Here is a 27,091-nt window from a genome sequence, read left to right as displayed (position 1 = left end):
AGGGTAGGGTTGGCTTAAGGTTAGACACCTGCTGGACAGTTGCATCCTGCTGGGCTCCACTCGCAGTGAGTGTCAGGGGCATTAAAGTCCCCAGTGCCACTTGAGGTCATGGATCTGGAGACTTCCATGGGTTGCTCAAATAAGCCTTTCTCCCCTTCCTTACCCTGATTGTAGGTTCTTTGTCTCCCACCAGCACGTCACGCTAACAGACCTCTCCTCTGACCCTCACCCACAAGGGCTCACCCAACCTCTTGCACAACCCATAGAGGAGCTCCATACATACAACATCCTGCACACAGAGGGCATCTCTTTCTTCACCTTCCTGGCCTGTCTCTCCTGAAAAGCCCATATGCACCATAGCAGTGTGAGCTGTTCCCCCACCATTTATTCCATCAATGTCCAAACTCAATGAGAGTCATAGGACTCCAGCTCCTCCCGTCTGTGCCCCAGGCTGAGGGCACCGATGCACTTTTGGGTGGCATCACCTCAACTGTAGCACTGGGGCCAAGCTCAGACTGGTCCCAGGCAAACCCAGCACCGACTGCCCAGGACCTCATGTATGCAAATGCTTTGCTTGAGACCAGAGCCGTGCTGGAGGGGATAGCAATGTGAAGGAAGGCATCAAAAGAGGAAACCCTGCTCCCCACAAGGCCAGAAAAGCAGGGCTGGGCTCTGTATCCCTGGCAGGAGAAGGCTTTGCTGCTCCTGAAGACCTGTGGTGAAGGTGGAGTTGATCTCCAGGAGGTGCTGCTGAAAATATCTTTGGGTGTGGACATGCTGTGATCCAGCAACGCTGTGACAATCACCTGTTCCTTGATTGTATCATCAAGGGGCTGAGCAAAGGACTGTTAAAGAAGAAGCAGCAGAGTTTGTGTCCTGGTTTGAGGTAAAACAGAACCAATTCTGTTCAGTAACTTCGCTTCTTAGCTGGGCCTCTTCTAACTACTGAAATTAACTGCATATTGTGCAGACACTGTTCACTTTCTTGGAGTCATAAGACCAATGTTTGTAGTTGATGCCCAGGCACGGTGTGCAGAGAGGCTCCTGCTTTTACTTACTGCTATAACACCCAAGGCCAACCAACTCTGTTATTTGCCCCATTGGAGGGTCGGAAGGAGCAAAGCGTAGAGGGGCCTCACCTGCAGGGAGGAGCAGACAGGACAGGTGACCCAAAACTTGTAGGAAGTGACTTGAGATATGTATCTAGCATAACGCGCCTGACAGAAGTGGACAAGATGGAACTCGACCACAGGCCTTGGAAAAGTGCAAAAGAGCTGACCTGAGTTGTTAATCACCAATCAGAAACAAGGACAGCATGTCCTTGTTGGGACAGTTAGACAAAAACAGGATGCTTGTGATTAAGAAGAATGAGGGAGAAGCAGAGAAAAAGAGAAGAGTAAGCGTAACTGTTTGCCTGGCGACTAACCAATCGTGAGCCTAGCTTTTGCAATATGCATAAGGTAATTATGTGTTTAGACCAATCAGTAAAAGACACGACTAAGTATGACTGTATAAAAAACTATCGCTAAGAGCAATAAATCGGAACCTTGCTTGCATCAAGCTGTCTCCCCGTCTCTCAATCGCGGCAAAAACTGACCAACAGGGTATTCCATCCCATCCCATCTGCCTCATGCTCAGTATAAAAGCTGAGGGATCAAAGGATCAGCGCTCTTCCTTCAATGGCCAACATCAGAGGAGGACTCTGTTCGTCTGCCTGTGATCCCGATCCTGAATGCAGATCCGGAATCCAGTTCCCATCCGTCACCGAGTCCAGCCTGGGACTGCCCCAGTACCAGCCGGCGTTGTGATTGTCATCCTGGGAGCTTGATACAGTGTTGTATATATTTCATTATTTCCTTTTATTTTATTATTAATATTTCATTCAAGTAGATTAGTTCCTTCTAAACTCATAAGTTCATTTCTCTCTCTCCTGCCTCTCCTCGGGAGGGGAGAGAATCTGTCGTTCTGCCTGAGTGGCCAGTCCAGCCCAAACCTCAACACCTACACATTCACCCTCCATTTGGACAGGTCCAGTTTCAATATCATTTGGAGATTGCTGATATCACTTAATGTGTAAGCAGGTAAATGAAGAAAAGTGGAAGAAAAAGAAATCTTTTTTTCCCCCCTTTCTTTCATTTTTTAAATCATTTCACTTCTGAATTCTCACGAATAAGAATTGTAAAGTTAAGAAATTTATGCTCAGAGACTTGGCTTGTTAGGGCGTTTTGCATGTTAATGACCCCTCTGGTGCCACGTTCCTGAACTGCAGACACTGAGAGTGGATTGAACTGGCCTCTATAAAACTAAAAGTCAGCAGCAAAGCCCCAAGTTTCTGAGCGTGTCTGTGGGCTGCACTGAGGGCCACCTCTGAAAAGACCTTGGAGGGAATGAGCAGAAAAGGGACTTTCCCTGGGGGCTGGTAAAGCAGGAAGTTAGAGGCAGTGCTCACAGGTTGGAAATCAAATGTGGAAGTGGCTGTGAAAGCCCTTGATGTGTCTCATCAAGCTGGATGTCCAAGCGCTGACCCCCACACCCTGGGAATTGCGATCCTTTCCCTCACAGGATGCTCAGGGCTCTTCCCGGGAACAGTGAGATGAGGGCAGAACAGTGGCAGGTCACGTCCCTCTCTCCCTGCCCCCAGGAAAAGCCCTGAGACTCCCCAGGAAAGGAGAATGCCCTTTCCCAGGGGTCAGGGCTCAGGGTTTGCTCTCTTCATTCATGACATGCAGCAAAGGTTTTCAGAGCCACCTCCACAGTTGGGTTTCTGCCTTGAACCACTGCTTCTGACTTTCTGCTGCACATGTCCCCAGGGATGGGAATCTTGCCTGTGCATTCCCTCCACTGTCTCTGCAGTGATGGCCCTCAGTGGGGCCCGCTAACCCCCTCAGAAACTTGGAGCTTTGCTGCTGATTGTTTCTTCTCCAGAGGCTTGGTCAGTCTTTCAGGAGCTACAGTTCAGGAATGTGGCACCAGAGGGCTCATGAACATGCAAAACACCCGAACAAGCCAAGGCTCTGGGCAGAGTTTCCCTGAATTCCTCACTTAGGTGGTTAAAGAGAGAAGTTTAAGATGGGCAAATATTAGAAAACTAAACAACAATAAGAAACGATTTCTTCTTTTTCAATTGTTTTGTACACTTTTTTCTTACACATGAAGTGACATCAGCAATCTCCAGTCAGTATTGATCCTGACTGTCTCCTCATGTAGTCTGAATATACAAGTCAAGACCCTTTCCCTCAGACCCTGCATGGGCAGTCTTTGTTCCTGTCCCTACAACCCCACCATTCCTCTCACCTGGTACCTGGGATTTACAGCAGCCCTCCCTACCGCAGGGAGGAGTGAGTGAAGGCACTTGATGAGTTTTGTGGCAGATCTGCTGATCCCTCTGTGTAACAGGGACAGCTCCTTTCCCTTAGGAGAAAGCTGTGAGCACAGAGCTTGGAAAGGTCTTTATCTTTAAGGTAGCCCCTGCCTTGACTATCCCCTTGCAATGCTGCCTCTGCCAATGTTCTGGGGGTGATCAGCAGCTGTGAGCAGCCCTGACCCATGCAGCACCCTCTCAAGAGCAGAGGGTCCCTGCCCTGAAAGGAGTTGCCCTTCCTCCCACAGCTTCTCCCCACAGAAGCTCCGTGGGAGCTCCCTGGGCAGGCAGAGAGCTGACCCTGGCAGGCGTCAGAGTCCCTGCCCCGGCACACAGCCCCCGGGGTGCAGGGACCCTGCTGGCAAGGACAGCCCTGCCCACCTCTACCTGCACACCCTGGATTCACACATATTGACATTTCCCAACAAGAAAGCACCTTCTCCTTCCTGGAGATCAGCTTCCCCTGCACCACAGGCCCTGCAGGGCTGCAGAGACGTCCCAGGCAGCAAAGGCCTCTCCTGCCAGGGCTGCACAGTCCAGCTCTGCGTCTCTCTGGTCCCGAGGGTTTGCTCTCCTTCGGGTCACCTCATTTCCTCTTTCCATTGCCATCTGTCATCCACCCCTGCATGCTCTGAAGAAAACCTTTGCCTTGTGTGGCACCTTGGGCACTTGGTACTGCCTTTCTTTGTTACACATCTGAGCGTGGTCCTGGTGAATTGACTGAGGTCCAGCACATCTGCTCTGATTTAGTAATTAGGCAGGACTTGATAGGATGTGGGGGAATGGCTTCACACTGGAAGAAGGTAGATTTAGATTAGTTTTCAGGGAGAAATTTTTCACTTTGAGGGTGGTAAGGCACTGGAACAGGTTGCCCAGAGAAGTTGTGGGAGGCCCTGCCATCACATCCGCAAGCTCCTTCAATACTCTGGGATGAATCCCATCAGGCCCCATGGACTTGTGAACATTGAGCTGATACAGCTGTTCTCTGACGATTTCTGTCCCACAAATGGAAAGTCTTTGTTTCCACACATGTGGCCCTCTGATTCAGGGGAGCGGGCAGCCCAAGCTCTAGATGTATGATTAACAAGTGAGACAAAAACAAACACCATTGCACACCGCTGCTTGTTCTTCTTCCCTATTAGTCAGATGTCCCTCTTAAACAAGTATCGGTCCAATGCTTTCTTTAGACCTCCTCTTGGTATTAACGTACTTAAAAAAGCCCTTCTTGTTTTATAGAATGCTTTAGGTTGGAAGGGACCTTGAAGATCATCAAGTTCCAACCCCCCTAGAACAGATCCTAGACACCTCCCACTAGATCAATTTGCTCAAAGCCCCATCCAGCCTGGCCTTAAACACCTCCAGGGATGGGACCTCAAAAACTTCTCTGGGCAACATGTGCCAGTGCCTTACCACCCTTAAAGTGAAAAATTTATTCCTAATATTTAATCTAAATCCACCCTCTTCCAGTTGAAAGCCATTCCCCCTCGTCCTATCACTACAAGCCCTAGTAAAATCTCCTTCCTCGGCTCTCCTGTAAGCCCCCTTTAGGTACTGGAAGGGGCTATAAGGTGTCCCCTGAGCCTTCTTTCCTCCAGGCTGAACAACCCCAACTCTCTTAGCCTGTCCTCATAGGAGAGCTGCTCCAGACCACTGATCATCTTCAGGGCCTCCTGTGGACCTGCTCTGACAGGTCCATGTTCTTCTTATGTTGAGGGTGTCAGAGCTGGATGCATTATTCCTGGTGTGGTCTCACGAGAGCTGAGTAGAGGGGCAGAATCACCTCCCTTGACCTGCTGGCCACGCTGCTTTTTATGGACACCAGGATCTGGTATGCCTTCTGTGTTGTGATCGCACATTGATGGCTCATGTTGAGCTTCTCGTCAATCAGCACACCCAGGTCCTTCTCCTCAGGGCTGATCTCCAGCCATTCTCCGCCGAGCCTGTAGGTGTACTTGGGATTGCCCCAACTCAGATGTAAGACCTTGCACGTGGCCTTGTTGAACTTCATGAGGTGGGCTTGGGCCCACCTCTCCAGCCTATCCAGCTCCCTCTGGATGGCATCCCTCCCCTCCAGCGTGTCTACCTCACCACACAGCTTGGTTTCATCGGCAAACTTGCTGAGGGTACACTTGACCCCACTGTCCATGTTGCCGACAAAGATGTTGAACAGCACAGTCTCAGTACTGACCCCTGAGGAACGCCACTCGTCACTGTTCTCCACTTGGACATGGAGCAATTGACCACACCACTTTGAGCGCGACTGTCCAGCCAGTTCTTTATCTACTGAGTGGTCCAACTGTCGAATCCATGTGTCTCCAACTTAGAGACCAGGATATCGTGTGGGACAGTGTCAAACACTTTGCACAAGTCCAGGCAGATGACATCAGTTGTTCTTCCCTTGTCCACTGCCGCTGTAACCCCTTTGTAGAAGGCCACCAAATTTGTCAGGCATGACATGCCCTTGCTGAAGCCATGCTGGCTGCTACCAATCACCTCCTCATTTTCCATCTGCCTTAGCAGAGTTTCCAGGAGGATCTGCTCAATGATCGGGCTGGGCACAGGGGTGAGACTTACCGACCTGCAATTCTCTGGGTTTTCCTTTTTTCCTTTTTGAAAATAGGGGTTATGTTTCTCATTTTTCCAGTAAGCAGGAACCTCGCCAGACCGACATGACTTCTCAAATGTGATGGCTAGTGGCTTAGCAACTTTGTCTGCCAGTTCCCTCAGGACCTGCGGATGTATCTGATCAGGTCCCATGGACTTGTGCACCTTCAGGTTCCCCAGGTGGTCTCGTACTTGATCTTCACCTACAGTGGGCGGTTCTCCATTTTGTCACTCCTCACCTTTGCATTCTTTGTCATGGGAAGTGTGGCTGCTGTCCTTGCCAGTGAAGACTGAGGCAAGAAAGTCATTGAGTACCTCAGCTCTGTCTCTGTCCCGGATAACCAGTTCTTGTGTTTCCTTCCAGAGAGGGTCCACAGTTTTCCTAGTCTTTCTTTTCTTGTTGACATACTTAAAGAAGGATTTTTGTTTGTCTTGTTGCCCCTGGCCAGATTTAGTTCTATCTGGGCTTTAGCTTCTCCAACTCGATCCGGGGCTGCTCGAACGATTCCTCTGTATCCCTCCCAGGTTACCCGCCCCATTTTTCTAACCCCTATAGCCTCCTTTTCACTTGTGAGCATGTCCAGGAGCTCCTTGTTCATCCATGTAGGCCTCCTGGCTTTTCTGCCTGCCTTCCTCTTTGTAGGGACGCATCGCTCCTGAGCTTGGAGGAGGTGATCCTTGAGTATTAACTGACTTTTTTGGGCCCTTCTTCCCTCCAGCGCTTCCTCCCATGGCACCATATCAAGCAGATTCTTCAAGAGGACAAAGTCAGCTCTGCTAAAGTCCAGGGTGGTCAGCTTGGTGGGAAGCTTGCTGCACACCTTCCTCGCTGCCTTGAGGATCTCGAACTCCACCATTTCATGGTCACGGCAGCCCAGGCTACCCTTGAGCTTGACACTGCCTACCAGCCCCTCCTTGTTGGTAGGGACAAGGTCCAGCAGAGCTCCTCTCCTCATTGCCTCCTCTACCACTTGGAGAAAGAAGTTGTTGTCAATACAATTCAAGAATCTCCTGGACTGCCTATGCCCTGCTGTGTTACCCTTCCAACAGATGTTAGCAAACTTGCTGAAGGTACATTCTGTCCCCTCATCCAGGTCGTTGATTAACACACTGAACAAGACTGGACCCAGTACTGACCCCTGAGGAGCACTGCTACTTACAGGCCTCCAACTAGACTCTGCGCCGAACACTCTGCTATCAGCCTCATTCCCCACAATATTCTTGTGTCCAGTTAGGACATTGTGGTCTGAATGGGTGGATAAGTAGATGGGTAATAACTGAGGTGGATAGTCGGGCTTGGAGGAACGTGGTGAATGTGTAGTGTTCTGCCCAGAGGGCTGTATCTAGTAGGGTTCCACCATGTTTCAAGGGCTTTTAATTAAGGAGATGAGAAAATGCTTTTTTTCATAACATTTGTAGATGACACGTCATTGAGGAGAGCAGACACTATATTAGAGGGCAGGGTTGCCATCGCAAGGCACCTAGACAGGCTTGAAGGACAGGCCAATAGTAACATCATGTTATCCAAAAAGGACAGATCTAAAGGCCTTTCCCTGAGGTTGACTAAGGGCCTGAAGTGACAGAGGGCAGGGACTGCCTAGGTTGGTATCAGCACTGCAGGAAAGGCTCTGGTGGTCCTTCCATTTCATTAGGCAAAACATGGAGCCAGCAGCAAAGGCCAAAAGCATTCTGGGAGGTTTGAGCAGGAGCACAGCCAGTGGGAGTGATTATCACCCTGGGCTTAGCACATTTGAGAACAGATCCAGAACACTCCCCTAGGTTCTGACCCCCTGCAATGCCTGAGAGACACTGGTAAACTGGAGCCCATTCAGTGCAAGGCCACCAAGGTGGTCAGGGTTGGAGCACTTGTGCTGTGAGAAGAAACTGAAAAAGCTGGGCTTGTCCAGCTGGAAGAAAGGAAGATCTTGGGGGAACATGCAGCAGAGAATATGGGAGAACATGGGAGAATATGTGGCAGCATGTCCTGGTGCACAACAGGATGACCATGAGCCAGCAATGTGCCTTGGTGGCTGAGAAGGCCAATGGCATCCTGGGGTGCATCAAGAAGAGTATGGCAAGCAGACTGAGGGAGATCATCCTTCCCCTCTTTTCTGCCCTGGTGAGGCCGCATCTGGAGTATTGTGTCCAGTTCTGGGCTCCCCAGTACAAGAAGAACAGGGATCTGCTGGAGAGGGTCCAGCAAAGAGCTATGAAGATGATGAGGGGATTGGAACATCTCTCTTATGAGGAAAGGCTGAGGGACGTGGGGCTTTTTAGTCTGGAGAAAAGAAGACCGAAGGGGAACCCTATCTATACTTATAAATACTTAAAGGGAGGGTGCCAGGGGATGGGAACAGTCTTTTTTCAGTGGTGCCCAGTGATAGGACTATAGGTAATGGGCAGAAACTTGAGCATGGGAAGTTCCATCTTAACATGAGGAGGAACTTCTTTCCTTTGATGGTGGCAGAGCACTGGCACAGGCTGCCCAGAGAGGTGGTGGAGTCTACCACTCTGGAGACATTCCAAACCCACCTGGATGCCATTCTGTGCAACTGCTATAGGTGACCCTGCTCTGGCAGGGGGTTGGACTAGATGATGTCCAGAGGTCCCTTCCAACCCTGACCACTCTGTGATTCTGTGAAATTGGAGAGACATGGATTTGAAGGGTGTGTGATGAAACGGGAAAAAGGACTTCACTGTGAGGTTCAAATTAACAATTTATTTGGACTTCACTCACAGGTCCAATACGTCACTATTGCAAGTTCTAGGTGTACAATGACGATTACACTATTGCGGTTTAAAAGAAATTAGTGGGCCCAAGTAACAATATAAACTACAAGCGCGCTAGATATTAATACCTTAAACGAATGCACCAACTACAAACTTAAAAGCATGCTATATAACGTATGTATGTTTCTTAGTCACTTACCCTCTCTCAGGTAAGGTCACTCAATCCCTGGAAAGTTACCCTGTTCAGTGTCATGGACAGGGGGGGACGGATCTCCTACAGGCCAGCTGTATTGTTGGAGGATTCCCCATTTTTCTCCCCAAACCCTGCGGTTTATATTTCCTGACTCTGTGAGGGTGCAGGATTGTACCTAAGTGGATTATATTTACCTCTGGTGGTGCGATAACTAAGTCTCTCTTGCCAATTTGTGATGTCTGGCGCTCAAAGTCACAGGGATAGTGGTGGGATGGGACTCAGGGCATTTTGTTTGTCCAGGGCCATTTGGTTTCGGTTCTCATATGCAATCTTGAGATAAGCCCGGGCTGAGCTGTTTTGCAGCTCCCCCCAAGTTATCTCTGCATAGACAAGGCAAGGCGGAGATGAAGCTGAGTCGGGCGACAACTCCCTGCATCTCACCTATTGTGCTCAGAAACAGGTTTGGCTGGGTGCTCCCATACAGGGTGGACTGTTCAGTGGATGAGGAACTGGTTGGATGGTCCCATCCAGAGGGTAGTGGTCAACGGCCTCATGACAGATGGAGACTGGTAACAAGTGGTGTCCCTCAGGGGTCCGTACTGGGACCAGTAGTGTTCAAAATCTTCATCAATGACACAGGCAGTGGGATCGAGTGCACCCTCAGCAAGTATCCTGATGACACCACGCTGAGTGGTGCGGCTGACACTCCCAAGGGACAGCATGTCATCCAGAGGGACCTGGACAGGCTCATGAAGTGGGCCCGTATGAACAGCATGAGGTTCAACAAGGCCAAGCGAAGGGTCCTGCACCTGGGTTGGGGCAATCCCTGATATCAATACAGCCTGGGGGATGAAGGGATGGAGAGCAGCCCTACCGAGAAGGACTTGGGGGTACTGGGGGATGAAAAGCTGGACATGAGCTGGCAATGTGTGCTCGCAGCCCAGAAAGCCAATGGTATCCTGGGCTGCATCAAAAGAAGCGTGGCCAGCAGGGTGAGGGAGGGGCTTCTGCCCCTCTGCTCTGCTCTGGTGAGACCCCACCTGGAGTGTTGCATCCAGCTCTGGAGCCCTCAGCACAGGAGAGACATGGACCTGTTGGAGTGGGTCCAGAGGAGGCCACAACGAGGCTCCGAGGGCTGGAGCCCCTCTGCTGTGAGGAAAGGCTGAGAGAGTTGAGGCTGTTCAGCCTGGAGAAGAGAAGGCTCTGGGGAGACCTTATTGTGGCCTTCCAGTACCTAAAGGGGGCCTACAGGAGAGCTGGGGACAGAGTTTTTAGCAGGGCCTGTTGCGATAGGGCAAAGGCTGAGGGCTTTAAACTAAAAGGGGGGAAATTTACACTAGATATATAGAACTTTTTAACAATGAGGGTGGTGAGACACTGGCCCAGGTTGCCCAGAGGGGCAGTAGATGCCCTATCCCTGGAAACATTCCAGGCCAGGTTGGCCGGGGCTTGGAGACAGCTGATCCAGTTGAAGGTGTCCCTGCTCATGGCAGGGGGGTTGGACTAGATGACCTTTAATGGTCCTTTCCAACCCAAACCATTCTACGTTCTAAACGGAGCCAGTTTTTACTGGGAGGGGACCAAGTCTGTACTGGAAGGGTTTAATGAAATACAGTTTGAAATGGTACAGTGCCCAGCCGTACTGGGAGGGGATCAGAGGATCCAGTTTATACTGGGAGCGTGCTCAGCTTGTACTTGGAGGGGTTAAAGAGGACTAGTTTGTAGTGGGAGGGGCCAAGTCTGTACTGGTAGGGGTTAAAGCAATCTGGTTTGGACTGTGACAAAGCCCAGGCTGTAGTGGGAAGGGGCCAGGGGATCCAGTTTGGACTGGGACAGGATACAGTCCGTACCAGGAGGGAACCAGGGGATCCAGTCTGTACTGGGAGGGGGTCCAGTCTGTATTTGGGGGGATAATTGGATCCAGTTTCAACTGGGAGGGGACCGGAGGATCCATTTTGCACTTGTACTGAGAGGGGGTCAGGGGGTCGAGCTTGTACTGGTACGGGACCCAGTGTGTATCGAGAGGGTTTAAGGAATCCAATTTGTACTGGGAACTTCCCAATCTGTATTGGTCATGGTTTACAGGATCCCGTTGTTACTGGGACAGGGCAAGTCTTTACTGGGAGGGGATTGGGGGCTTCAGTTTGTCCTGGGAAGTGCCTGGTTTGTACTGGGAGGTGTTAAAGGGATCCAGTTTGTACTGAGACGAGGCCCAGACTCTGCTGGGATGGGGTCAGAGCATCCCATTTTTATGTGGAGAGGGCTCAGTCTGTACTGGGAGGAAACTGGAGGATCCAGTCTGTACTGAGATGATGCCCAGTCTGTACAGGGCAGTGTTAAAGCGATCCATTTTGTACTGGTACGCAGAGTAGTCTGCACTGGGAGGTGGGCTTTGGACTAGGAATAGGCTCTTTCTCCACTGGGAGGAGTTAAAGGGATTCTGTTTATACTGGGACAAGGCCCCTTCTGTACTGGGAGGGAATCAGGGGATCCAGTCTGGACTGGGACAGGGCCCAGTCTGTCCTGGCATAAGTTAGAGGATCCAGATTGTATTGGAGGTGGCCAGTTTGTACTGGGTGGGGACCAGGGAGTCCATTTGGGACTCAGAATTGGCCCAGTCTGTCCTTGGAGGGGTAAAGGGATCCAGTTTCTATTTGGATGGAGCCCAGTCTTTACTGGCAGGTGTTTAAGGGATCCAGTTTATAATGGGACAGAACCCAGTCTGTACTTGGAGGGGTTAAATGGAGTAATCTCTATTTGTTGACAGTCAGTTCTGTACTGGGAGGGGAACCAGTTTTTACCAGGAGGGAACCCGGTCTGTACTGGGAGGGGGCCACAGCATTTAGTTCGTACTGCCACAGGGACCAGTCTGTAGTGGGAGGGGTTAAGGGATTTGGTGTGTACTGGGAAGGGCACAGAGTATACCGGGAGGGTTTAAAGAGATGAAGTTTCTAATGGAATGGGGCGCAGTGGTTACGGGGAGGGGGCCATGGGATCCAGTTTGCACTGGCACCTGACCCAGTTTCTGTGTGGAGGGGATTAGGGTGTTGAGTTTGTACTGCAATGGGAACTAGTTTTTACTAAGAGGGGGTCAAGTGATCCAGTTTGTACTAGGAAAGGGCCCCATCTCTACTGGCAGAGGTTGAGGGGATCCACTTCGTACTGGGTCATGGCCCAGTCTCTACTGGGAGGGGTTGAGGCGATCCACTTTCTAGTGGGATAGGGCCCAGTCTGTCATGGGAGGGGTTAAAGGGATGCAGTTTATACTGGGACAAGGCTCAGTCTGTACTGGGAGGGGATTGGGGACCCAGTTTGTACGGGGATGGGGCCCAGTCTTCTTGGGCTTGGTTCAAAGGGCCCCATTTTGGACTTGAAAGGGCCCAGTCTGTGCTGGGAGGTTGCAGAAGATGCAGTTTGTATTTGGATGGTGCCCAGTCTGCATTCCGAGGGGATCAGGGGATCCCACTGATACTGGGATGGGGCCCAGACTATACTGGGACACATTAAAATAATCCACTTTGTACTGGGACAGGACCCAGTCTGTACTGGGAGGTGTTAAATACAGGCCAAGAAGGCAGATATCATGGTGGGAGTCTGTTATAGACCACCCAACCAGGATGAACAGACAGATGAAATATTCTAGAAGCAGCTGGGAGAAGTGTCACCATAGCCAGCCCTTGTCCTCGGGGGGGACTTCAACTTACCGGATATCTACTGCAAGTGCAATACAGTGGAGAGGAAACAGCCCAGGAGGGTCCTGGAGTGCGTTGAGGATAACTTCCTGACACAGCTGGGGAGGGAGCAGATGAGGGAAGCACCCCACTGGACCTGTTGTTTGCCAACAGAGAAGGGCTTGTGGGGGATGTGAGGATTGGAGGCCGTCTTGGACACAGTGATCATGAAATGACAGAATTTTCAATTCTTGGAGAAGTCAGGAGAGGGGTCAGCAGAACTGCCACCTTGGACTTCCGGAGGGCGGGCTTTGGCCTGTTTAGGGGTCTGGTTAACAGAGTCCCTTGGGAGGCAGTCCTGAAGGGCAAAGGAGCCCAGGAAGGCTGGACATTCATCAAGAAGGAACTTTTAAAGGCACAGGAGCAGGCTGTCACCATGTGCCGAAAGACGAGCCATCAGGGAAGAAGACCTGGCTGAACAGAGAGCTTTGGCTGGAACTGAGGGGTAAAAAGGAGTTTATGACAGTTGGAAGAAGTGGCAGGCAACTCAGCTGGATGGCAAGGATGTCATGAGGTTATGCAGGGAGCAAATTAGAAGGACCAAAGCCCAACTAGAAATTAATCCGGCCGCTGCCGTAAAAGATAATGTGAAATGTTTCTGTAAATACATCACCAACAAAAGGAGGGCTAAGAAGAATCTCCATCCTTTATTGGATGCAGAGGGAAACACAGTGACCAGGGATGAGGAAAAGGCTGATGTACTTAATGCCTTCTTTGCCTCAGTCTTTAAGAGTAAGGCCAGTTGCTCTCTGGGTACCCAGCCCCCTGAGCTGGAAGACAGAGTTGGGGAGCAGAATGAAGCCCCCACAATCGAAGTGGAAATGGTGAGGGACCTGCTACATCACTTAGAAATACACAAGTCTATGGGGCCTCATGGGATCCACCCAAGGGTACTGAGGGAGCTGGCGGGAGTGCTCAGCAAGCCACTTTCCATCATTTATCAGCATTCCTGGCTAACTGGGGTGGTCCCAGTTGACTGGAAGATAACAAACGTGGCACCCATCTACAAGAAGGACCAGAAGGAGGACCTGGGGAATTAAAGGCCTATCAGTCTGACCTCGGTGCTGGGGAAGGTTACGGAGATCATCCTGAGTTCCATCATGCGACACGTACAGGACAACCAGGCGATCAGACCCAGCCAGCATGGGTTGATGGAAGGCAGGTTCTGCTTGAGAAACCTGACCTCCTTCTATGACAAGGTGACCTGCTTAGTGGATGAGGAAAAGGCTGTGGATGTTGTTTACCTGGACTTTAGTGAAGCCTTTGACACTTTTTCCCCCAGCATTCTCCTAGGGAAACTGGCTGCTCATGGCTTGGACAGACGTGCATTTCATTGGGTAAAACACTGGCTGGATGGCCGGGACCAAAGGGTCGTGGTGAATGGAGTTCAATCCAGTTGGCGGCCGGTCATAAGCGACATTCCGCGGGGCTCAGTACTGGGACCGGTTCTCTTTAATATCTTTATCAACAATGTAGACAAGGGGATGGAGTGCCTCCTCAGTAAGTTTGCAGATGACACCAATTAAGGTGGGAGTGTTGATCTGCTTGAGCGTAGGAAGGCTCTACAGAGGGATCTGGACAAGCTGGATCCATGGGCCGAGGCCAGTGGTGTGAGGTTCACCAAGGACAAGTGCTGGGTCCCGTCCTTGGGTCACACCAACCCCATGCAGTGCTACAGGCTTGGGGCAGAGTGGCTGGAAAGCTGCCCATCAGAAAAAGACCTGAGGGTGTTGGTGACCAGAATTGTGCCCAGGTAGCCAAGAAGGCCAACAGCATGCAGCCTTGTACCAGGAATAGTGTGGTGAGCAGTACTGGGGCAGTGATCATCCCCCTGTACTTGGTACTGGTGAGGCCCCACCTTGAGTACTTCGTTCAGTTTTAGGCCCCTCACTACAAGAATGACATTGAGGTGCTGGAGTGTGTCCAGAGAAGGGCACCGGCACTGGTGAGGGCTCTGGAGCACACGTCTTGTGAGGAGAAGCTGAGGGAACTGGCACTCTTTAGCCTGGAGAAAAGGAGGCTGAGGGGAGACCTTATCGCTCCCTACAGCCCCCTGAAAGGACGTCGTAGTGAGGTAGGGATTGGTCTCTTCTCCCAAGTAATGAGTGAGAGGACTGGAGGAAACGCCCTCAAGTTTCTCCAGGGGGGATTTAGATTGCATGTTAGGAAAAATTTCTTCACCTAAAAGGCTTTCGAGCACTGGAACGGGCAGCCCATGGAAGTGGTTGAGTCACGATCCCTGAATTTATTTAAAAGACAAGTAGAATGTCTCATGGGGGCATGGTTTAGTGGTGGACTTGGCCCTGTTAGGTTTACAGTTGGACTCTATGATCTTAAAGGTCTTGTTGTAAAATCACCAGGTTTTGGTTATAGTAGAAGTAGAACGTTAGAGCACTGTGTTTTCTGAAACTCGCAACCATAGACCCCTCACGAGGGAGTCATTGTTTTGTATCAAGGAACAAGTAGAACCCAGATGAAACAATGAAGAATAGAATAGAAACCTGTTATGCACCAGTGATGCTGCTTAGAAACCCCCTTACTCTTCTCATCTTGATTTAAATATCAAGACCGAAATTAATAGATATTAATAGAAATAACCATTGATTATGTGGATATGGGTACCAATACTAATATATAATCAAGGAACCAATCAATGAAAATCAAACCCATAATATGCATTTGGTAACTAGGTATGACCTGAAGTAACTGTAGAACAATGTATCTTTGAAGTGCCTGTCAAGAAAGCGATGAGTTGTAGGCCTGGTTAGTAAACCGAGAAAATCTTCTGGAGGTTCCAAGATTAACGGGGGGTGGAACTCTGTGACCAAGCTGAGCATGCACAAGGATCGGGTTCAACCAGCGGACACAGTGAGGAAGACTGTGGAGGACAACCAGAGGACCCTGGACGACCACCAGTGTACCTGAAGGCGCATGCGTCACGGACATTTACATATATTAATGAGTTCTCGGAAATTGTATGAATATGTTAATTCTTTCTCAGAAATGTGATGAATATGTATATTTTGATTGTATATAATTTCTATAGTGGAGCAACTCGGTACGCACACTAGGTGGAGTGATCCCCTGTGCGTCAGGTGCCGTAATAAAGAAGTGCCTGCTTCCTAAACTTAAATTAAGGCTTAGAAAGTTTGTTTCTGCTGATTTACGGTAACAGTCTTTTGCAATTCTAAATGATTCTATGATTCCATGATTCTTTTTAGACTCTGGACTTTGTTTTGTCCTTGCCCCTTTTTGGGAGGGCAGGAGGTGTCACAGACTTTTCCTACTCTTGGCCTTTCTCACCCTCACATCCCACCGCCCCCAGGAAGAGCCCTGAGCCACCAGTGAGGGGCAGGACCTGCCTTCCCAGGGCCTGGGGCTGAGCGCTTGGCCTTTCTGCTGCATCAACCAAACCAAGGGGTTCCTCAGCATTACAGCCACCTGCACTCTGCCTTTGCCTACCTGCAACCACAGCCTCCAGTTATCTGCTCTAACGAGGCCCTGGGGAGGCTTTGGCAGTAACGACCCTCAGTGGGGCCAATCAAGGCTGCCAGGTACTTTGGGTTTTGCTTCTGATTTCTTGAGCACTTTCTTCAATCTTCTCTCAGTGTCTGAGGCTCATGGACTCAGCACCAAATACACCGTGGGGCTCATTAAAAGACAGAAAGCCCTAACAAGGTGTTCATCTTTCTTGTCATTTTCTTCCAATCTTCAAGACTTGTACAGCCAATTAGAGAGGTTTCAGATTGTAGTTAAGGAGGAGATTTCAAAGTGCACCTAATAAAAATGTCTTTTTCATTTTAAAGGATACAATGTATTACTCCTGATTACCACTTATGATTGTGATAGAAGCATTCTCTGATTGTTATGGATACAGAGTGTCCCTTCAGGAGGTCTGGACAGGGAGGAAAAGCAGTCCCTGGAGGTCTGACACTGTAGGACAGCTTTGCTCCTCACCTCCCCACCCTCCCCATTTCTGACATTGGCCACCTGGGACTGACACCACTGGTCCTTGCATCAGACTTCTCCACTGAGGTCTGCAGCAGGATGTCACAGCCCCATTGCCCCATCTCCCACCTGCGCTCCTCAGAGCCCTGGCTGCACCCAGGCGCAGGAGAACTTTTCCTGGTTGTAAGAAAAGAAAAGTAAAGCATGATCAGTTTTCCTAAACAATAACACACCCTCCACAATCACATGCTCGGGACAAGCTCCCTCTCAGGAGGCTGCCTTTCTACAAGGGAGTTCTTGGGAGAAATAGATTAGGAAGGTAGATAGAAAAGACAGATATAAACATAATTAAAGAGATGGCTGAGGAGACAATGAGACTGTTGAAAGACAGGCAAGCTTTTAACTCCCTGAAGGTCAAAGCAGCAACACAGGTAAGAGGTATCCGAATGAAGAAAGAGTAAGAGGAGGAGAAAACTGGCAAAGAATGGAAAGGGCCTTTGCCCAGAGATTCTGCATCTGCAAAGATGACTTTAGAAATGATCATTGTCTCAGGAGAAGTATAAATGTATGACAGATTAGAGAAAGTACACACACTGTGTAACAGGGAGAAGAGTGGTAATGAGGTTACAGGGGAAGATCAATATTTCTTTGGAATATCCCTTTTGAAAGGTCATGGGATTGGCAGAGGTCTCTGGTGAGAGAAGACAAGCAAGTGTAGCGCCCGTCTTTGAAAGAGTCCAAATGTGCGACCCGGGGAGCCACTGGCTGTACAAGCTCACTTTGGTGAGGAGTGTTGGGCCATCAGTCAGAGTCCTCCCTGGTGACGCTTCTGGGCACCAACAACAGAAGAATGTATCCAAGAACCATCAGCATGGATTTCATAGAACAGAATCATAGAATCATAGAATTCTTGAGGTTGGAAGGGACTTTTAAGAACATCAAGTCCAACCATTAACCTAACCTGACAAAACCACTTCTAAACCACATCCCTGAGTACCACGTCTACCCTTTCTTTAAACACCTCCAGGGATGGTGAATCCACCCCCTCCCTGGGCTGCCTATTCCAATGTTTGATAACCCTTTCAGTGAAAAAAAAAATCCTAATATCCAATCTAAACCTCACCTGGCATAACTTGAACCAATTTCCTCTCATCCTATCACTTGTCACCAGGAAGAAGAGGCCAGCCCCCACCTCGCTACAACCTCCTTTCAGGGAGCTGTAGAGAGCAATAAGGTCTCCCCTCAGCCTCCTCTTCTCCAGGCTGAACAACTCCAGTTCCCTCAGTCGTTCCACATAAGACTTGTCCTCCAGACCCCTCACCAACTTCATTGCCCTTCTCTGGACATGCTCCAGCACCTCAATGTCATTCTTGTAGTGAGGGGCCCAAAACTGAATGTAGTACTCAAGGTGGGGCCTCACCAGTACCGAGTACAGGGGGATGATCACTGCCCCAGTCCTGCTCACCACACCATTCCTGATAGAGGCCAGGATGCTGTTGGCCTTCTTGGCCACCTGGGCACACTGCCGGCTCATATTCAGCTGTCTGTCCACCGACACCCCCAGGTCCTTCTCCCCCGGGCAGCTTTCCAGCCCCTCTGCCCCACGCCTGTAGTGTCCATGGGGTTATTGTGCCCCAAGGACCCGGCCCTTGGCCTTGTTGAACCTGAAACCTTGTTGAACCTAAAGCCTTGTTGAACCTGTTCTTACGGAAATAAGCACAAATGAAGAGTTGCCTAAAAACAGAATTCAGCAGACTACTGAAAGACAGGCAAATTTTAACTGCCTGAAGCTCAAAGCAGCAATGGGATCATTGAGAGGTGTCTGAATGATGAAAGGGGAAGGGGAAGGGAAATGTAGAGAGCAATCGTAAGCGCTTCTGTGCAAATGCACTGCTGGAAAGGTGCCTTCAGACGCGGTCACTTAGTTTAGAAGAGGTGAAAATACGTGAAAGGTGAGGGAGATTAAATGCAGAGCCTGAGAGGGAGAGTCCTGACAATGCAAAGAGAGGGAAGAACAATAGCTCACCTCTTCCTATCAATGGACATCCTGAAAACTCCTCATCTTCATCTCATGGGAGAACACCAAATTTTTATTAAAAGTATTCTCTTGTTTTAGCTGATGAGGTCGTGCTCATGTCAAAATGTCTCAGGCTTTCAGGCAGCGCTCCGCTGACCATCAGTACCCAGTGGTACCTCCAGAAGTCCCAGTGTCTCTGAAGCTCATGCCTGGGCCTGGCCACTGTCCCAGAGGAGCTGCTGGAGACCAGAGCCCCTGGGAAGCTGCAGCTGGAGCTGGGGCAGAGGGTCCCAGGCACCTACACTGGCACCACCCGTCCGTGTCCCTGTAACTGCATCCCACCCCAATTTTGTCATCACTTGCCTTTGCAAACAAGGGCAGCATACAAAGTCCCCCGAGATCAGTATCTTAGAACAAGATAAAACCAAGCAAGGAGGATAACACTACCAACAATGTTTGAAACTTATGGCTCTAAGAGAAAATTTCATTCACTGCATCTTTCATTCTATTTCTTTGTTGTTTTATCTTTTTAAAATGTTATTATCATTTCCATCATACTGGGACCTACAGCATTACGAAAGCTAATTTTTGTGTCTGGCACAGTCCCCAGGACCCCCCAAAAATAGCTCCCTTCCCTGGACTGTCCATGCCACCTCCAAGTCTTGGCACAGAGTGAGTCCCACTCGGAGATGTTGACCACTCTTGCCTGATGGAGGAAAGCAGGTGGTGTGGTTTAGGCTGGGCTGGACACTAAACAAATGACAGATCCTGTCTTTAAGCTCTTTCTCTTCACAGAAGAGAAGTAAGAAAGAAAAAGAAGGAGAGATTTATGGGTTTTAAGGAAAACGAAAACTACTGTAATGAAGTATTAAAATAGAAATAAATGATAATAATATCAATAAAAAATGAAATATAAACCATCTATAAAAATCCAGCATCGAGCTCCAAGGGTAATGATCATGTCACTGGGAGACACTGGGAACATCCCAGCCTGGTTTCAGTGATGGACGTGAATACAATTCCAGATCTGGATTCAGGAACACACAGATCAGGGTCAAAGGCAGATGAACAGACAGAGTCCTCCTCGGACACCAGCCATTGAAGAAAGAGGGCTGACCCTTTGATCCCTCAGCTTTCATACTGAGCATGAGGCACTGTCTGCTCTTCCCCGCAGGTGCGACCCTTCTACGCTGTTCCGCTTCCCACCCTCCAACGGGGCACATGACAAAGTTCACTGCCCTTGGGTGATACGGCAATGAGTATAAGCGAAAGCCCCTCTGCACACCATTTTGTGGTATCAACTACAAACATCAGACTTTATTGGCTAGAAGCAGACACTGCTTGAAGAATATCCCATTGATTTCAGAGAGTGCAGTTAGTTAGAAGAGGCTTAGCTGAAAAGTAAAATTCTGAAAAACAATTGGTAATGTTTTACTTCAAAGCAGGCCATCAGCCCAGCTGCCAACAAGCTGACTATAAGGAGACTGCAGGAGACCACCTTCATTAGGAATCTAAGGAAGAGTGGGCTAGATGAGGAGACAGTGAGGTAGATTGAGAACTGACTGTGTGACAGAACTCAGAGGGTTGTGGTTAATGGAGCAGTGTCAAGTTGGAGGCCTGTAATCTGTGGTGTCCCCCAGGGGTCAATACTCAGTCCAATCTTGTTCAATATATTCATCAATGACCTTGATGAGGGGACAGAGTGTATCCTCAGCAAGTTAGCTGATGATACCGAACTGGGTGGGGTGGCCGACACCCCAGAGGGCCACACTGCAATCCAGCGTGACCTGGACAGTCTGGAGAGCTGGGCAGAGAAGAACCTAATGAGGTTCAACAAGAGCAAGTGCGGGGTCCTGCACCTGGGGAGGAAGAATGCGAGGCACCAGTATAGGTTAGGGGTGGACCTGCTGGGAAGTAGTTCTGAGGAGAAGGATCTGGGGATCCTGGTAGATAGTAAATTGTCCATGAGCCAGCAATGTGCCCTTGTCGCCAGGAAGACCAAGGGAATTCTGGGCTGCATAGGGAAGAGTGTGGCCAGCAGGTCGAGGGAGGTCATTCTCCCCCTCTACTCCCCTTCTGTGGTGAGGCCACAACTGGAATACTGTGTCCAGTTCTGGGCTCCCCAGTTCAAGAGAGACAGGGAACCGCTGGAGTGAGTCCAGCATAGGGCAACTAAGATGTCTGAGGGATTGGAGCCTCTTCCTTATGAGGAAAGGCTGAGACCGCTGGGACTCTTTAGCCTGGAGAAGAGAAGGCTGAGGGGAGACCTTATTATGGCATACAAGTACCTAAAGGGTGGGTTGAAGGAGGACGGAGCCAGACTCTTTTCAGTGGTTCCCAGTGACAGGGCGAGGGGCAACGGGCACAAGTTGGAACATAGGAAGTTTCATTCAAATACAAGGAAAAACTTCTTTAACCATGAAGAAGGGTGACAGAGCACTGGCACAGGCTGCCCAGGGAGGTTGTGGAGTCTCCTTCTCTGGAGCTTTTCAAGACCCACCTGGATGCAGTCCTGAGTAATGTGCTCTGGGCAATCCTGCTTTAGCAGGGGAGTTGGACTAGATGATCCCTAGAGGTCCCTTCACACGCTGAAAATTCCATGATTCTGTGACAAGGAGAGGGGAGGGTGAGGTGGCACACAGAGGTGTTTGCAATGAACTGGAAAAGGCCGGTGAAGGAAATCTCATTGGAATGGTGTGGGGTCTTAAAAAGGTGGTAGCTGTCTGCTAGGGGTGTGACGACTGTCCTGGGGGAGATTCCCTGGCGTGTCCAGCACAGACAGCCCCAGTGAAGACCCTGTTCTGTCAGTCCTTCATGTCTTTCCCGGCAGTCCTGGCTGTGGGAGCACACTGCTTCTTGTCTTCACCCTGAAAACATACATAGTTATGCTGTACACTGGTGTTTTCTTTTGAGGGGCAGATTCTTGGGAATATTCTTGAGAACAACCTTGGAAGAAAACCTAAGCCTTCAGGCCCTGCCCTGAGGAGTCCCCCTGGTAGGATGGAGGTGCTGTTAGGGAGGCCAGATCTGTCAGAGCAGCACTCAGTGCCTGTCCCTCCTGTGCTCACAGGGCTGCCACACAGCAGCACTAGGAGCTGCCCGAGCACTCAGCCTTACAGCAAGGCAAGGGCTCAGGAGGAGAGTGTGGAAGTGGCAAGAGAGCAGCTCTGGCAAGACCAAGGCTGGTGCTCCCTGGCAGTGCTGCTGTGCTGCGACTCTTTCCCCTCCAGCTCTGCACACAGGCACTGACCTTACATCTCTAGTGAAGTTCTCAGAAGAGGATCTTGGGTGAAGAAGTCACAGGAAAGATCTTCATTGAGTTTAATTACCCAGAGGGCATGGGTCCTCATTTACACAGTCTGTGAGTCCCACAAATTTGGACAGAGGCATAATTAGCAACAGCACAAGTAAAAATATTTCTTTGTGGACAATATTTTGACAATGTAAATCAAAGGGAATACCCACACTGACGATCAAAATTAACAAAACCCACAAAAGTTAGGCTTAGCCTGTGATGAGTTACACTATGTTTTATTTGAAGAGACAGACAGTTTCGTGCTTGTGAAAATAATCTGGTCATTAAATTCCAGAGGGCATCCTTGAGCTCCTGGTTCCTCATACTGTAGATGAGGGGGTCCACTGCTGGAGGCACCACCGAGTACAGCACAGCCACCTCCAGGTCTAGAACTGGGGAGGAGATGGTGGGGGGCTTCAGGTGGGCAAACATGGCAGTGCTGACAAACAGGGAGACCACGGCCAGGTGAGGGAGACAGGTGGAAAAGGCTTTGTGCCGTCCCTGATCAGAGGGGATCCTCAGCACGGCCCTCAAGATCTGCACATAGGACAGCACAACGAAAACAAAGCAAACAAAGAATAAACAGCAACTAACCACAAGAAGCCCAACTTCCCTGTGGTAGTCTGAGTGTGAGCAGGAGAGCTTGAGGATGTGGGGATTTCACAGAAGAACTGGTGCAGAGAATTGCCCTGGCAGAGAGGGAGTGAAAATATATTGGCTGTGTGCAGCACAGCATAGAGAAACCCACTGCCCCAGACAGCTGCTGCCATGCAGACACAAGCTCTGCTGCCCAGGAGGGTCCCATAGTGCAGGGGATGGCAGATGGCAACGTAGCGGTCGTAGGACATGACGGTGAGAAGACAAAACTCTGCTGCAGCACAGAAAACAAAAAGAAAAAGACTTGGGCAGCACATCCTGCATAAGAGATGGCCCTGGTGTCCCAGAGGGAATTGGCCATGGCTTTGGGCACAGTGTGGAGATGGATCCCAGGTCCAGAACAGAGAGGTTGAGGAGGAAGAAGTACATGGGGGTGTGGAGGCGGTGGTCACAGGCGATGGTGGTGATGTTGAGGCCGTTTCCCAGGAGGGCAGCCAGGTAGATGCCCAGGAAGAGCCAGAAGGTCAAGAGCTGCAGCTCCCGTGTGTCTGCCAATGCCAGGAGGAGGAAGTGGGTGATGGAGCTGCTGTTGGACATTTGTTCAGTATGAGCATGGGGCCTGTTGAAAGAGAAGAAGAGATTGATAAGACATGGCAGACTTCTTTGAGCCTATCCTGTGCTGTTTCCCCAAAATCCACCCACAATGACATCTCTTTCTTTGTCATACTTTCATTCAGCTTTTTTTTTGTGCGATCAGGTTTGTGCTGCTGAGGGCACTTCCTTTGAAGGGGCAGAAATCCTACTCTTTCCCATTCCTTTCAGCCTGAACACTGGTGAGCCCTGAGGGACAAAAGGGCTCTCTGTGCCCTAGTGCAGAGTCAGGAGAGCTGCTCTGCCCACCAGTGACCTGCTGGGCACCACGCAGGTGTCCCGTGTTTACTCCTCTCTCTGTGGGACAATGGTCTCCCTTAAAATGGACTTGAAGAAAATAAAAAAAAAGGACTGCTTTTTGGGTGTGAGACAGACCAGTTTCAAAGCCCATTTCTCCACATTGTTCTCTTTCCCTGTGCAGCTGAGCAGAGAGGGATGCAGAAGGGTGGAGGGGCTCTCTGCTGCCTGGGGCTGTCCCTGCCAGGAGCTGTTGCTCTGTCCCCAGGTCTCCCCCTGCCAGTGCTCCCAGAGTCCATCCCACCCGCTGTGTGCTCAGCTCTGCCCTGCAGCCCCCTCCCAGCAGCAGGGCAATGCCCAGGGCCAGCTCTGGCTGGGCAGGCTCCCGTGGGGACAGCAGAGACACCGGAGGGGCTGCAAAAGCCACGCTGATGCTGCCCGTGAGCCACGGGGTGGTGATTCTGTACACCCCATGGTTTATTCACCTCTAAGAGTAACAGATTGGCAATTTCTGTGCCTCCACTGAAACCGACATGAATGTCCCATTGCCCACCCAGAAAACCCAAAGTAGAAGACTGGAAGAAAAGGACCTTCCCCTTTGAGACCTGCCTTGCTGTGCTTCTTGAAAGCACATTTCAAGAAGGAACATTCCCCTGGGAATGTCCTGCTGTGATCTGCAGCTGTGAGAAGCCCTGAAACACGCAGCACCCTCTCAACAGTAGCAGGACCCTGCCTTGCCTGAGGTTGCTCCTTCCACCCACAGCTTCTCCTCACAGAAGCTCCGTGGGAGCTCCCCAGGCAGGCGGAGGGCTGACCCTTGCAGGCGGCAGAGTCCCTGCCCCGGCACACAGCCCCCGGGGTGCAGGGACCCTGCTGGCAAGGACAGCCCTGGCCACCACTGCCTGCACACCCTGAATTCACATTTCCGTACAAGAGCCCCCGTCCCCCCTTACAGGTCCCACAAGCTGTGGGTTATTCCAGCATTAGGAGATGCCTCCAGCAACTCCACTGGCATTGCTCTGCACCCACACACTCACCCTCTGCAGCGCTGCAGAGATTTCTCCTCCAGTGAGCTCTCAGTCCTCCTCCCAGTCCTGACCACCTCGAAGCTCTCTCTCTGCCTCGCTCATCTCCCTGAGGTCCCCTGGCACTGCCCTCAGCCCTGCTGCGCTGTGCAGAGGAGCTGCTCCTGCGCAGAGCTGTCTCTGCAGCTCTGCCCACTTGTCGGGAGCTCCTTCTGTCCCAGCAGCCCAGCCCAGCTCAGCAGCACAGCACCAGCCCACGGCACCTTAATGATCCCTCTGGTGGGTTTGATGCTGAGTCCATCAACCTCAGACCTGAGAGGAACCTGCAGCAACCTCTCAAGGACTCCGTCACACCGTCACACACTCTGACACACCGTCAGATGCAAACCACAAAGTTTCTTGTCATGTTAATGGGTCCCATGGACATGAGTGGCAGAGACAGCAACCATAACCATAACCAAGATGTGAAGAGGTTGGCTCTGTCAGGGGGCTTCCAGCTTTGCCACATCCCCCTATCATCTCCACCACAGGCTGTCCTATGGTGTTGCCTCACTGGTGCCTCTTTCCCTGCAGGCTGTAGCCATCCCCCCGGCTGCCCCACCTTGCTGTCACCTTCCTGCACTGCTCTCTCGCTGTGCTCCCGGGCTCTTCCTTGAAACACAAAGCCTTGGGCTCATCCAGACTCCTTCTGGGTGACGTATTGTGCCACAGAAAAATTTCTTCCTCCTGTTGTCCATTCTGGACTTTGTGACGTTATTTCTTCCTCATGCTGTTTTGCACCAGGAAGAAAAGCTCCACCGGCTCTGAAACCACCCTGGCAAGCACTCTCAGGCTACTCCTATGCTGTCCTCAGTCTCCACACCAGTGAGCCCACGGCCCTCATCCTCTGGTTACCGGTGATGTGCTTGAGGCCTCCAGACCCCACCTTGGGTGATCTTGGGGCACTCTCCATGGTGTTTGCAGATGAAAACATAGTGGTCATAGTCCAAGATACATGGAGCGTGACATTTTACCAAGGGCTATAGAAGCAGGGGAAGGGGCAATGGCTTTCAACTGAAAGAGGGTAGATTTACATTGGATATGAGGAAGAAACAGTTTACGATGAGGGTGGCAAGACACTGGAAGAGGTTGCCCAGAGAAGTTGTGGATGTCCCATTCCTGGAAGTGCCTGAGGAGAGGAATTTTGAGCAACCTGACCTAGTGAAAGATGTCCTTCTCCATGGAAGGGGGGGTTGGACTAGATGATCTTTTAGGTTTCTTCCAACCCAAACCATTCTGTGATTCTTGGATTACAATATCCCCAGCTCCTTCTACACAAGGCTGAAAATACCTACATACACCATGGAGGCATTTTAAGCTCACCTAGTCCCACACTCAGCCATAAAAACATGAAAATTGCCATTTCTAGGACATGAATTGCCATCTTTTCAGAGGAACAATTCAAAACCCTGACAGGTAAAACATAATTCCAAAGAAAGTTCCAACAGATCTGTGTGAAAGATGCACCCGGTGGGTCAATGGGAGAGCCTTCCAGGATGACCTTGCCACCTGACTATGAGGGTTTCTGCCCTGAAACTCAGAGGCTTGCGAGTCATGATGGGAAGCCAGAAAACGCATTTGAGGCCTGTGCAAGACATGCTATGGGCCTTCTAGGAAAGGACCTAAGGAATGGAAAGGGTGGGGTCAAGGTGGTTTGTGGAGGCACAAGACCCAAAGGAGGTGAGATTCCTCTGGCCTCCGGTCAGGGGGGCACAGAACAGAGCATTGCCTGGGAGCTCCTTGGCTCAGCTCCCATGCAAATTAGTGGAGATGGAGGCCAGGACAGACAGGTTCAGCTGCACAGACCTGGGGACACCTGAAGTTCCAGGGCTGCTCCAAGATACCTGGAGCTGGCTCCAATCTCCACTGGAGCAATGCTGAGTGACAGGGCAGCACTCTAGGGGGAATCTTCTTGGAGGCTGGTGGGGAATCTTTGGCCAAATGAAATGCCATGAGATGCCCACTTTTAGGAGGACAGAACCTGGTTATGTTCTGGGCAGCCTGTGCAGGGATTCCCCTGATGAAATGGAGTCAAGTACCACAGGGAGAGTTCAGGTTCCCTCTGTCTTTTCCTCAGACACGTTTAGTAGATCTCCGTTGGCCATAATGATGGATGTGTCAAGACCATTCTCTCATTGCCTCATCCAATTTGGGTCAGTTGTTCTGTTTAAGGACAGACACAGGCCTGTGGAGATAGGTGAGGGGCTGAGGCTCTGGCACACAGCTACCTGCATTGGGCAGAGGCAGCGATGGCCCTCTACAGGAACATCATCTCCATTCCAAGTGAGTGTGTGACACACATCCCAGACAACATTTCAGACACATTCGGGGCCTTTGTGCAAGAAATGGATTGCCACCTCTGCAGCGTGGCAATGTCTGTCCCTTCTCTCTCCAGGAGATGCAGGGCACTCCATGCATAGGAAGCACATTACACCAGGGACTCCGCGCATGGGCCCACACTTCCAAACTTCTGTTTGTTCTTTTTTTCTCACCAACCTTTACTCAGTCCCTGCATGACACAGTTGGGGAACAGCCACATCATTCTCACAGTGGGCCTGTCAGTGGCACCTTGTCATTCCTGGAGATGAGCGACACCTCTGCCTGAGGCCCCAAAAGGCAGCAGAGCCACCACTGACACAACCCCGTGGCCTTCCAGGGCTGCC

General features: G+C 50.5%; 1 protein-coding gene across 1 annotated transcript in view; it reads right to left on the bottom strand.

Moving 5' to 3' along the window:
* Positions 1–23,073, bottom strand: part of LOC309685742 (olfactory receptor 14A16-like) — a gene marked incomplete at both ends in the record, with an annotated part of 65,374 nt that extends 42,301 nt beyond the window's left edge. The window contains one exon of the mRNA XM_082501468.1: positions 22,904–23,073. Within this exon, the coding sequence (XP_082357594.1) occupies positions 22,904–23,073 (170 nt within the window). The remainder of the gene's footprint in view (positions 1–22,903) is intronic.
* Between the last annotated feature and the right edge of the window lie 4,018 nt (positions 23,074–27,091).

Source organism: Vanellus vanellus (genome assembly GCF_965231255.1).
Source record: "Vanellus vanellus genome assembly, contig: HAP1_SCAFFOLD_52, whole genome shotgun sequence".
Taxonomy (NCBI): domain Eukaryota; kingdom Metazoa; phylum Chordata; class Aves; order Charadriiformes; family Charadriidae; genus Vanellus; species Vanellus vanellus.
Note: the sequence above shows the minus strand (reverse complement) of the source record. Positions and strands in the feature narration are given on the sequence as shown.